A 13,101-nucleotide genomic window follows, 5' to 3' on the forward strand; every position below is an offset into this window, starting at 1 on the left:
TTATTTTGTTTTAGCGTGATATGTAGTAAACAGACTTTATTCATTTCCCTGCACTCAATTTGTCCCTCAGCTGAGAATGCCAAGGCACCTAAGCCTTGACGAGCAGTATTCTCAGGCCTGCAAAGAACTGGCACAGCCAGAGAATCCATATATAGCCCATGTTCTTCGAGAAGTGAAACAGGATGATGACGCGTAAGTCAACAGCTATGGGGATAAAAGAAAATATTCTCGAACCTCCGGTAGGGTTTTTATGTTCTGTGTTTAAAAAACACAAATGTCTTTGCTAAAGTAGCCCACATTGTGCAGCAAGAAAATTTGGATTCTAAAATCTGTATTTTGTTTATGCTGTTATCTGCCTCAAATCGTTTCCACTACCCCACACTGGCTCTCTGAAATCTGTTTCAATTATGCAAATTATGCATGTTTGCCTAGATTGTTTTTAACCATCTGATAAATGTGCCTATATTAAACTACATAGGCATGAAACTTTCATACCTATGTTAAACTACATAGGCATGAAACTTTGCAGATAAGTGATGCTCTCTTAGCATTACCACTGCTCTTCAGTTGCCCACGTGCATCAGATTCTGAGATTTTTTACATCTTCTGAGCTTTCTTCTTCTGAGCTATGTAGTAAAAAAAGTGCAGATATACATATGATAAATAAATCTTTTTAACTAAAGTTATTTCTGGAAACATCTGTGAGTTTATTAAATAATTGTGTTAGGTCTAAGAAAAACGAAACCCTTTCTGTTTTACCTTATAACAGGTTGGCCCAAAAAATCACTATAAAAATTGCTGGAAATAACCGCTTGGTACCTGTGCAGAAGGTGACAGATGCTGATTTTCAGATCCTTGCTGTCATCTTTACAAACAATGCATTTCTTACAGGTATGCCTCCTTGTTGTAACCTTTGAAAGGGAAGTGCTGAGTCTCTCTCCCTCACCAACTATCATATATGTACAATGAGTACTCCTTGTGTTCAGTTACATTAATAAAAGTGTTTGAAATCTCTTTGCATTTAGTGAAGTGGATAAGCATTGAAAGCAGTCATGCTAATCAAAATTAGACTTGCACTTTGCCTGGATGAAGAACATGCAAATAAAAAGCCACCAAAAAGATTCTGTCTTTTTTAGTTTGCCATCTGATCCATGCCAGGCAAGATTTGTAGTGGAAAATATTCTAGAGCATAATAAAGTTGCATTTGTGGATTGCAATTCCAAGAATCCTCCACTGAACACTCCTGTTGAGTACCTGCCCTGGCTGGAGGATACAAAGTAAGTTTTCCAAGATCTGTATCCCAAGATTTCAAGCATATCTACCCCTTCTTCTCTCCACACTCAGCCTGAAAAGAGAAGGAAGGTGTCAATATATCAAATTCCACCAACATAATAAAATCCACAGATGCAAGAGTTACTTGAAACATTATATGTGAAAGTACCCAGTATGTGATTTTTGTAAATGTGAAAGAGAAAAGATATTTGTAACATGAGTGAACATTCTGCCCGGTGAAGAATGTGGTGAACTGAAGCAAAAATTGCTTTAAACTGCAGGTAAAATAAAATACAGTGTGAGGGGATGAAAAAGGTGCACAGAAATTGGTGGTTAAAACCAGTGGATTGTAATAAAAGTTATTAAATTAAATGAATTGCCATAAAATGCATTTTTTGTTTATCGATTCTTTCAGGACTGGACCTGAGATACAACCTATTAACTGATGCAGGTGCGGTACACATTGCAGCATTCCTACAGGTACTACTTGTGAGGACCAACGATTGCTCTCAGTTGGGTATTCTATAACTGTGTTCACCTGATTGACACTTCCCAAAGTGATAGGATCAAAACCGATTACCTTGGGAGGTGGTGAGCACTCCAAATCTGGAGGCATTCAAGACAACACTGGACAGCCATCTTATCAGGTCTGTTTGATTTGGATTCCTGCATTGAGCAGGGGATTGGACTCCATAGCCTCGTAGGTCCCTTCCAGCTCAATTATTCTGTGATTCCGTGGCTGTTGGCTCTGAAAAAAGTCCATTATCTGTTGGAGAATGACAACATGCTGAATCTTGGCTCTTCTGCTTCTCCTAGTCAGCAAATGATGGGCTGTAAAAAACATAATCAGGGCTTACTATATTGTTAATATTCACAGTGGTGTGTAAACACTTGATTTGTGCACTGAAGCTCTTGCCTAGTTTGAAAGCTCACAAGAGTTTAGTAAAAGAAAACTGGCTTCCTTCCTGCTGATCAGAACCAAGTATTTACCGTTTTCCCATTTGGGGCAAGAATCAATGGGCTGGTTTCAGTTGAAAGGATTTTGGAAGACACCTCATAATAACCATCAACATCCATTTGCATTTTAGGATAATCACAGCTTGCTTTACCTCAACCTGATGTTCAATGACATTGGTACCATTGGGGCCGAATTCATTGCGAAAGCACTTCACGTGAGTATTGGTCTGTTGTGAAGAGGAAGGGGCTCAAATGCATAAACTTAGTATTTGAAGCAAAATCCTTTCGAACACAAAAATTGGTGTGGAAATCAGCAGATTTGAAATAAGATTTGGGAAAAAAAAATGCTCTTCTGTTGCTGTATTTTTCCCTAAGTGAAAAAAGAGCTCAATGTTGTCATGGTATCTAAGAGTGATTGGCTGAGCTCCTGTAGTGACATAGAGGGATGGGATAACCCATCATGGTTCTGATGGCCACTGGGTGCACTAATCTAGGAAAGCGCAACCGAGCAAAAAGTTCTTATTGACTTTGGGGAAAAAGAATCAGGGAGGCCCAGAAGGTGAGTGTTCATTCATAGCATGAACTATAGTTGCATTCAGTAGTGAATTTTGCACTGTCATGAAAAGTAATTGTGACAAGGTAAAGTCCATCGCGTGGATTTGATCTTACGACTGCAAGTCTTCTGACCTTGCAGCACAGAGGCTTCTGCGGTTTAACCCACAGCACCACCATGTCCCTCATAATTGTGACAAACAGGTAGGTAAATTGAACAGGCTCCTAAAGATATGTTAGCTGCCTACATCATGGCAGAACAGCCAATCAGGTAAGGGAAGGATATACATAATGGAGGGACTGTCTGATGGGGCTTGGCTAAAGAAGTGGCCAGTTAAGTTTGAACTTTGATGGGTTTTGTATGGAAGGGGTAATCATTTTGTGTTCCTCAGACTGAAAAAATATTTTAGAAAAGGTTAGGTAGGCATGCTTTTAAAATTGTTAGTAAAAACATATAACCATTTCTGTAAGAACTTTTTTTTTAAAGTGAAGGGTTCATTGGGAGAAACCCTATGTGGTGTTCATGTTGGTATGGTGAATCTTTATACCTGTTGTGAAATAAAGACTGCGCATTTAAATAGAGCTTCTTTTAAGTTTCATCCCTATTTGGGGATAATTAAAAATACTTACTAATTTTTAATTAAATATTTTATTTATTTTAACATATTTAAACATTTATTAATATTAAATATTTATTTAAAAATAAACTTATTAGAATAAGATTAGAATCTGCCTCAGTTTACATTTATTCCTAGGTCAGGGGATAAGTTAATACAAACCCTATAAAGATTAAATATCACCAGTTCCAGCTTTAAAGTACTGTTAAATTATTATTGTTTATTTTTTTATTTATTTATTGGACTTATATACCGCTCCATAGCGCTACAAGCACTCTCCGGGTGGTTTACAATTTTAATTATACAGGCTACACTTTGCCCCCCCCCCCCAGCAAGCTGGGTACTCATTTTACCAACCTCGGAAGGATGGAAGGCTGAGTCAACCTTGAGCCGGCTACCTGGGATTTGAACCCCAGGTCGTGAGCACAGTTTTTAGCTGCAGTACAGCGTTTTAACCACTGCACCACGAGGCTCTTTATCACATAAAATGCAGAAAGTATGTGAAGTTGTGCTCATGGTTGCACTTGGCCATGTTGTCAACTTCTTGCCTTTGATAATCACATTTAAATTTCTTATTTAGGAGCATAAGACAGCTAGTATATATTGAGATGGGAAAGATGATGGTGATACTAGTTCTAGCTACCTAAAGTGGAGATTCAAGGAGCTATCGCTATCGCTCACCTCTCCGGAAGGAAGAAAATATGTCTCTCTGCAAGAGAGGGTTCAAAGAGAATATGGGTAGGAAACTAAGTGACACCAGAACTTTGGAAGAAAGCCAGTATGTGTGACAGCAAGTCAGAAACACTTTGGGAAGCTCCATGCAAACACATGCATCTTCAGTGTAAGCTGAGTTGCACCTCTTCATCTCTATAAGGTTTACACAGTTAATGCTTAAAGCAACATTGTTGCTTAGTCGTTACGTTGTGTCCAACTCTTCGACCCCATGGACCAGAACATGTCTTCCACTGCCTCCTGGAATTTGGTCAAATTCATGTTGGTAGCTTCGGTGACACTGTCCAACCATCTCATCCTCTGTCGTCCTGTTCTCCTCTTTCCTTCACACTTTCCTAACATCAGGGTCTTTTCCAAGGAGTCTTCTCTTCTCATGAGATGACCAAAGTATTGAAGCCTCAGCTTCAGAATCTGTCCTTCCAGTGAGCACTCAGGGTTGATTTCTTTCAAAATGGATAGGTTTGTTCTCCTTGCAGTCCAGGGGACTCTCAAGAGTCTCCTCCAGCACCACAATTCAAAAGCATCAATTCTTTGGCAGTCAGCCTTCTTTATGGTCCAGCTCTCACTTCCATACATCACCACTGGAAAAACCATAGCTTTGACTATGCGGACCTTTGTCGGCAAGGTGATGACTCTGCTTTTTAAGATGCTCTCTAGGTTTGTCATCGCTTTTCTCCCAATAAGCAGGTGTCTTAATTTCGTGGCTGCTAATTTCAACATACAGCAACATACAGAAGCATATGTTCAGAATTCCAATTGAAAGCAGTGCTGTAGGCATGGACTCTCTAATGATAGGTGAACTGTAGGGTCCTTCTAAACCATGGGATTAACAGTATTGACCCCTTTTACTAAAGCTTGTACACATATTACAGGGTTTTTTGGGGGGTGTCAATCAATTGAGTTTAGGAGAGAGAGTTTTCACAACTTTGTAAATCCATAGGAAATTGCACCATTTCGCCAATTAGACTTGCAATGAAATAATCGACTTTTCATGCCTAGAGGAATGAAACTCTCCTTCATCTGAGAATGACTGGCAACAAGATCGACAACAAGGGAGGAATGTATTTTGCAGCCATGATCCAGATTAACAACACCATACAGAAGCTAGATTTTGCAGACTGTGACCTAGTAAGTAAAACTGAACCGAAGCAATATTATCCTTTTTTTGATATGTCACCACAGGGAATCTAAGCGCCTTGCCAAGTTGTTTAACTGCCTTGGCTCACAGCCAGAAGCTTCTTAGAAGGGTAGTTGGAGACAAGGGATCCTCTTGTATGTTCAGAAAATCAATGGCTGCTGGAGCCTCCTGGGTCTAGCAAGACAGAGTATGGAGGGTCACCAGAGACAGACACAACAGTGTTTAGTTTGCTACCCAGTCTCCTCCCTTGGATAGTCTAACAAATTGTACTCATACTATGTGAACTGGGGGTTAGGTGGGTGTTGTGGTGCATGTCCAAACAGACAGACCACTGTTGCAGAGAAGGTATGACTAATGGGACTCACCAGCTTTCTCTATGTCTGTTGTTTATTTCCAGGGCACACAGAGCCTTATAGCATTAGCTACAGTATTAAATCACAATGAATCAATCAAAGCCATAAATTTGAACAGGCCAATACTGTACAGTGAAGAGGTAAGCATCGTGGATTTGCAGAAGGGCATAGAAACCCAAAATACTTCCAACAAGAAGAGCTGTAGTAAATACACATCAGAAAGAAAAGAATAATATTTTGCTTTATTAATATCTCTACAACTTTCATCTTCCCACATTTGCTTGCCACACAACTTTCCAAGGTCTGTAGATGACTAATCTCCAAAACATAAAATTGTAGGCAACCAGATTTTCAGTATGATCAGCATAAAAGAAGCATACCGGTCTATTTTTCCACATGTATATATATTCACATTAAACAATACTTCTACATGTAATAACATTTACCTCAGATCAGAATAACGCCCCACACTCCAGAGGTATGTACTCATAATGGCATTTGAACTCTGATGTGGATTTTATGTTACAACAGAATTTGGTGGATGAAACATCTCACCAAGAGATCAGAAAAACTGCCTTTTTGGACTGTAACTCTCTGAATCCCCAGTATCTGGGGGATTTTGAAGGTTGTAGTGCAGAAAAGGAGCTTTTCCATCCTCTGGTCTGACATCAGGTGTTGCACCCATATCTGCAGAGCAGCATGCTTTTGTCCCTCTTGAGCTGACTGAATGTGTCTTCTGAGGCAGGTATGTTGTACATTCTCATTATCCCTAGAACATCTTATTTTCAAGTTTTAATTTCAAGTAATATTGAACTTTAGGAAGAGACCACAGTCCACACAGCCCTCATGTTGAAAGCTAACAGGACCCTTGTTGAATTGCATTTATGCAAACATGAAATGAAGAATTTTGGTGTTGAACGTCTGTGTGAGGCATTATATGGAAATATCACCCTTCGATATCTTGATCTCAGCTGGTAAGAGTGACCTGAATTGCATGGGTTGTGGGGTTTTGTTTGTTTGTTTTGAGGTTAGAACTGTACACGTAATTACAACAAAATGTTGCAGCATGGAGTGCTTCTGGCTATAATCGTTGCTGTACCGTGCCACCCCTCACATTCTCTGTTCCATCCCAACATGTCTTATAAGCATGCTCAGTCCTCATTCAGCTCTCCTGGGCATCTTCTATTCAGGGAAGGGAATGTATTAACTAATAAATTGATTGTCAGCAAACTTACAATTCCCCATTTGTTCTCCACAAGTCTGCTCATTCTCTCCCTCTTGAGACTTGGATGATGCACTTCCTTCCTTCCTTCCTTCCTTCCTTCCTTCCTTCCTTCCTTCCTTCCTTCCTTCCTTCCTTCCTTCCTTCCTTCCTTCCTTCCTTCCTTCCTTCCTTCCTTCCTTCCCTCCCTCCCTCCCTCCCTCCCTCCCCGGCAAAGTTTAGCCCTTGGTTACAAGGAGAATTTGGTAACTTGGAGGTCACTTAATAGAGTATGGACTAGGGTTGGCAGAACCAAAGTGAACCTAAGAAAATGAGGGGCTTGCACTGGTGCAGTCCTTATGCAAGTATGGAGAAGAACTGGCAACTTCTAACTTATCTCAAGGAACTCTATGCCCTTCAACATGGATTATGGAAGTCCTGATGTTAGCTGTCCCAAACGCTCTTGACATTGCCCATCATTGGCCAAAAAATATCGGATACATCTATTGTACTGTGATGCTTCTGAGATGAACAAAGGAAGTGGGGGGGGGGAACCCAAGTTACAGTCCTACAGGACATTTGTCATAAAAACCTTCGATAGGGAGAGAGCATTAGACTTATACAGCAAAACTCAAGAGACACAGGTTGTTACGATCCCACGTGGCCCCTGATTGTTTCACCAAACTAAGAACTCACACTACGTATCTTTCAGCTGCCACCAGTTGATTACATCAACATTGTTTAATATTAATAATAGAGGTTCAAGCAACAAATCATTTTTAAAAGAACCAAATAGAAATTGTTTAGTTACAGCTTATGATAGTTCAAGCAATGTTAACTCTTAACAAACATCCTCTTTCATCCATTCTCAACCATCACTCTCCCGCCCAAACTCCCAAAAAACCCTTCAACTCCCTAAACTCTCAGTCTTCCTGACTAACTCCTCCTCCTCTTGAGTCTCTTATATCTTGTGACTCTGCCCCTCCAGCACCCCCATTGGTCTATGCAGACATCACATCAATATTCATGACCTGGGCGGGTGCCACACATATAATACTAATGTGGTTTTCCTTTTCAACTTATTAAAATCTGGCAGCATTCACTCAATTAGTACCCACCAAGAGGCCAGGAAGTTATTTATGCTTGACGCCAATCTATGACCAAACTTGCAAAAAAAAAAAAAAAAACTTGAAAAAGACATCCCATGAATATGGTATTGACTTATCACAACACACCTTCACTGTTGGGAACAACAGCCACAAAGAGTTTGAGTCATTGTGAAGCCAGCTTTATAATGGAATAAACTTTTTGTAGATTAGAGTCTTAACTCTGTGCTCCACGTCATCCTCTACAAGAAGTTGTTTCTGGTTTAAAAAAAAAATCAAATGTGTGTGTTTCTTTTCAGCAACAAAATTACTCGAGATGGTGTAAGATTTTTGGGAGAGATGTTGAAACAGAACAATACCTTAGAAATCCTGGATCTTAATTTTAACAGAATAGAAGATGATGGCGCTTTCTATCTGAGTGAGGCACTAACTACGCATAACCGGACCCTTCAAGCGTTAGTATGCACAACTCATAACTCCTAAAATATATTCTTGTAAGAGCAGATATTTGGATATGGCAGGATAGAATACTTATGCTTCAGACCCAAATCCCACTGTGCGAAGCTTATCCCACTAAATTTGCTAAGTTAGTGGTGATGGCCTTGTGGGGAGGGTACAATTTCAAGGATCTCAGTTTGGCGTCTTCTGCAGTTTTGCAAAGGATCTTGGGATCCCCTTTTGGAGCACCTGCTGTCAGTAGTAATACAAAAGGATTGAGTTAAGTTTGGTCACTTGCACAATTGGGCCAGCTCAGTGTTCACATAGCTGGGCAACTGAATGACATTAAGTCACAGATTGTTGTGTTGCTGGATCACTTTGGGGTTTGATTTTGAGGAGGATGAACATGTCAGTTGCCAGACCAATATGAATTGGAACACAGGTGGCTGTATGAGCAGATTTGCTGTGCACATCACTGTGCCCAGGATTTCTTGAAGTCCCTTAACTTTCCCTGCATTCACACATAAGTGTCTTTCTTCTTGGACCCATGACGAACCTTTGCAAGTCAATCCCATTCAAACTAGGTCAACCAAAGATAGATAGCAGCAGCATGCATGTTGATTTCCAGCTTCTCTTCAGCTGGCAGTTTGGAATTCATGTCCCGTCTCTTAAAACAGAGGAGAGTCGCAGGCAATCTAGCCCCAATGCTTCCAGATAGGTAGCTCCTAGTGGTCCTAACAAAACAATTTATGCAGCTATTAATTTTTTCCCCTCTGGAACTATTTTGTAGCAGAAAGAGCAGTGGGAAAATGTGTAAGTGTTACAAATGGAAGGCAACACTAGAGCCTTTTACATGGGACCCAGATCTTTCCATATTTTAATATCTAGTTGCGCCAATTCTTATCCTATATAAGCTCTCTTTTGTGGAGATTTGCTTCATCCAGATGTCCAGCAGTGGCCCAGTGCTTTCCACATGCAATATTGTTTTTACATGTCATGGGCGATATGTAGATTCTCTTTTAGCTAGTCTCTGATGTACCATGATTGTCACCCATCCTACAGCTTTAAGGAGGGCTTGAAAATAGAATGGTAGTACTGTATAAGTAAAGTTGAAAATAGCAAGTTGCATCCTTTACAGATCTTAGACATCAGCTGAAGTCAGATAGGTTTTGTAGAGATGAGGGGCAGAATTTCTTTTCTGTGCTTCAGTTTGGATTGGTTCATGCAGATTGAAAAAACAACAACACAGGGTGTTAAGAGAAGAGTTGGAGAGGGCTTTACGGCTGATGGTAGCAGCCGGGGTCCAAAACCTGCTTAGGGGAAAAGCACAGTGTTACTTGTAGTTCATGACAATGTTTTCAAGTAGTCCAGAAAAACCTGACCTTTGCATAATGGCTGTTCCTTCTGCTTCGTGCCCTTCTGTTTACCAGGTTAGCCGTGACAAATGACAGTATTACTGGGAAAGGGTTGGTTGCCCTTGCGGAGGCCATGAAAACAAACCCAGTTCTTTCCTATATCTACATCTGGGGGAACAAATTTGATGAAGCCACCTGTGTGGTAGGTCTTGTTATTTTCCCCTCTGTTTTCTTCAGTGGCGAAAGCAAAGTTGGGAGCATCCTCTGCCTCTGCCATGCCGTTGCGGAAGCAGATCGGTATTGCGACCGCCTGCCTGCTGTTCAGAGCAGGCTCAGCATTGCTGCACTCCACGTCCCGCGTTGGTAGCCGCAGCATCAGAGCTGGTCTGGAAGGAGAGCAGGAACTTTGTGTCTCTTCATCCATCCCTCTGCCACAGCCCTGCTTGCCCCAGCCATGTTTCGGTAGCGCTTGGAGAAGTTATTCGCACACCCCAGCCTACAGCTCTCAGGATCCTCTTGCCAGTGGCTGCATACTGAGAGACATAATCCAGAAAATGAGTTTTAATACCGACTCACTGATGTTGGCTTCTATCCCAGAAAAAAGAGCCCAAGGGCAGGACATTGGAAGTTCCGCATAAGTTTCGGGCATGTGTGTTTCTAAATGGCTCATACAGTCTGAAAATCCTGAGTGACTAAAGAAACTGAAGTGTCATCTTGCCCATTAAAGTTGAAGGATTAAGATAATTTACTAAATGGTTGTGTAGAGATGGTTGAGGGTTAGAAGGGGTTTCTTTCTTTCTCCCTCCCGTTTAACGTTAATTAATTTAAACACTTTTCTCCCATCAGAGAGGTCTAGAGTGGGCAACAAAAGAAGTCAAATCCAGGACAGATTCTGTTTTCTTAGAATTAAATAAGAAAATAGATGTTGCAACCCCCCAAAACCATAAAAGCAACAAGAGAGGCAGATTAGGAAACTCACTGTACTAAAATTAGTTGGTCTCTCTGATGTCCCAGAAGCCATACAAGGGATGGTGTCAGGGAGACAGTAAGGGCTTGTCTCTCGTATCCAGTGCCAGATTTCACAAAGTAGTAGAAGATGGGGGTGAGATTTCAGATATTGAGCTCAACATTGTGCAGGAAGAGGATGTGTGGAAAAGAACAGTATTTACGATGTGCTCATCCTTGCGTTAAAAGCCAGAATGGCTTTCAAGGTAAGAACCCATGTTTGGAATGAAGACTGGAAAGAAAGAGAAATCAGTGCAGGTGAATCAATTCTTGCTGTCACTATGCGATGACCATCCTATGCATCCCTCTACCCTTAGCTTCTCTGTCCCTTTTTTTCTCCTTCCATGCTTCCATCCCTACTTTATCCCATGCCCCCCCCCCAAAGGGTGCACTCTAATCTTTTGTTTCCTGCTCTCCTTAACCCATATCACGTCTCCTTTAGAGCGCAGGACAGACCTGCAACTTGAAACACGAACCTAGCTCTGTACATCTTGCTGCACTATCAATTGGCTACACTGTATTGAAAAGCAATATGATTAGTGCTGAATGGAAAGGTGGGATGTCTTCTCCCAGATTTTTTTTCTTCCACTGAGGGTTGTGGCAGGAACATAACATAGCCAGGAACAGACCTCTGTTTGCTGACATGGCCATGTCCCAAGCGCATCGCAGCAACTATAGCCTACCAGAGTAGCCGGTACAAAGCCCCATTGTTGTTGTTTAGTTGTTAAGTCATGTCCAACTCTTCGTGACCCCATGGACCAGAGCACGCCAGGCCCTCCTGTCTTCCACTGCATCCCAGTTTGGTAAAAAAAACAAACAAACTGTTACGTACCTTCTAAATAATGTGGCTGATTAGCCTCCATCTCTGCAGCCAATTCTACGGAGTAAGAAACAAGGAATTATCTTATATCAGGATGTACAGTGGTGCCTCGCTTAACGAGCACACAGTTTAACGACAAATCCGCATAGTAACGCTAATGTGATCGCATTGCGATGTTTAGATAGGCTAAACATTGCATTGCGATGATCGGTAAGCGTTTCGCTTACCGATCTTCACATTGCGATGTTTAGAAAACAGCTGATCGGCGGTTCCAAAATAGCCGCCGGGTGCAGAAAATGGCCGCCCACAGCGTTTTCGCGCCCTGCCCTCGCTTACCGGGCAGAGAAAATGGTGGCCGGATGGGGGAATCTTCGCTTACCGGTGAGTTTTTCCCCAATAGGAACGCATTAAATGGAGTTTAATGCGTTCCTATGGGTTCCCCCCTGTATAGCGACAAATCCGGATAGTGACGTTAATCCTGGAATGGATTAAAGTCGCTATGCGGGGCACCACTGTACATATGCAGCAGTACAATCCTAGAACACTTAAAGGAGCTGCACTGATAAATTATCTTGCTTGCTCAGTCTTTATTCCTCTATTCTTTGAAGCCTTATTCCCAGCCGTCTACTTGCCTTGCTATTATTCACCTTGTTGGGGGAAAATTCTGGGGTTGAGGGATTTGAATTAAAATACTGCAAGGTGGAGGACTCTGCCCCTTTCCCAGTTTTGCATCCACCCACAGCTGCTATTTGTCTCTTGGGGCGGGGGGGGGGAAACCGGTCTTGTACCTTGCGCCATCTCATGTATCTGTATTCTTGATCATCCTGACATCTTATGTTGCAGGCCTTTGCTGAGTTACTTCAGAGTGGACGCCTGAAGCCAACTTGCACAGATGTTGAACCATATGAAGTCGATGGGCACACATACCTCGCTGAAGTCTCCCATGGCCTTAAAAGGCATTACTACTGGACACCAAGTTATGGAGAGGCTGAGAGCAAAGAGGCCAATGCATCTCTAGCAATAGCACCTGTCACAACAAACTTGTGATTGTCACTCTTTGCATCTTGGGACTTCTAATCATTTGTGTGTTGCACTTAAAATGACTGTATGCTGTTAAAATGTTTGAAGTATAATCATATTTTGTTAAATCGCTTTGGAAAGCTGGGGTAGAGCTCTAATCCAGCGACAGTGTATCATAATATAAATGTTATTGAAAGCAGTGGAACTGAGTTTTCTTGTCACTCATTTGTTCCATCGCTTTCAATGGGGCCTCAAGAAGGCCACACATTTAAAAATGTATTGGGAGTATAATGAGCAAGATTTATAATGATGACAAAGCTACACTTAAGCATCTTTTTAATAGAATTAAGTCTGTATAACAATAAAATACTTAGTGCTTTTTTTGCATGTTTCTCTGGAAGTAAACCACACTAACTCAATATGACAAACCCTAATCTATAAGAATTCAATATGAACTGAATTCAAATTGGGTATGTTTCTTAATTGCAATGATATACTATGGCACCCCCGTACCCAAGAGGGTCGGTTCCAAACC

General features: G+C 41.4%; 1 protein-coding gene and 1 long non-coding RNA gene across 4 annotated transcripts in view; one reads left to right on the top strand and one right to left on the bottom strand.

Moving 5' to 3' along the window:
- LRRC34 (leucine rich repeat containing 34) overlaps positions 1 to 12,947 on the top strand; it is a 44,233-nt gene extending 31,286 nt beyond the window's left edge. For 2 of the 3 annotated variants that reach the window (XM_072996181.2, XM_072996182.2), the window contains 10 exons: positions 71 to 192; positions 770 to 891; positions 1,688 to 1,752; positions 2,361 to 2,444; positions 5,130 to 5,258; positions 5,666 to 5,761; positions 6,441 to 6,595; positions 8,228 to 8,383; positions 9,797 to 9,923; positions 12,390 to 12,947. In XM_072996181.2, the coding sequence (XP_072852282.2) occupies positions 71 to 192; positions 770 to 891; positions 1,688 to 1,752; positions 2,361 to 2,444; positions 5,130 to 5,258; positions 5,666 to 5,761; positions 6,441 to 6,595; positions 8,228 to 8,383; positions 9,797 to 9,923; positions 12,390 to 12,593 (1,260 nt within the window). In that variant the 3' untranslated portion in view covers positions 12,594 to 12,947. Of the gene's footprint in view, positions 1 to 70; positions 193 to 769; positions 892 to 1,687; positions 1,753 to 2,360; positions 2,445 to 5,129; positions 5,259 to 5,665; positions 5,762 to 6,440; positions 6,596 to 8,227; positions 8,388 to 9,796; positions 9,924 to 12,389 lie in introns of all 3 variants that reach the window. The other variant, XR_013543206.1, reaches the window with a different exon arrangement.
- On the bottom strand, positions 5,845 to 11,695 carry LOC144587940 (uncharacterized). Its single transcript, XR_013543207.1, has 2 exons — positions 10,701 to 11,695; positions 5,845 to 10,254 (listed from the first exon to the last, which is right to left on the bottom strand). It is a non-coding gene; the product is annotated as an uncharacterized LOC144587940 (long non-coding RNA).
- Positions 12,948 to 13,101: the final 154 nt, after the last annotated feature.

The sequence above is a fragment of the Pogona vitticeps genome, chromosome 3 (genome assembly GCF_051106095.1).
Source record: "Pogona vitticeps strain Pit_001003342236 chromosome 3, PviZW2.1, whole genome shotgun sequence".
NCBI classification, from domain to species: domain Eukaryota; kingdom Metazoa; phylum Chordata; class Lepidosauria; order Squamata; family Agamidae; genus Pogona; species Pogona vitticeps.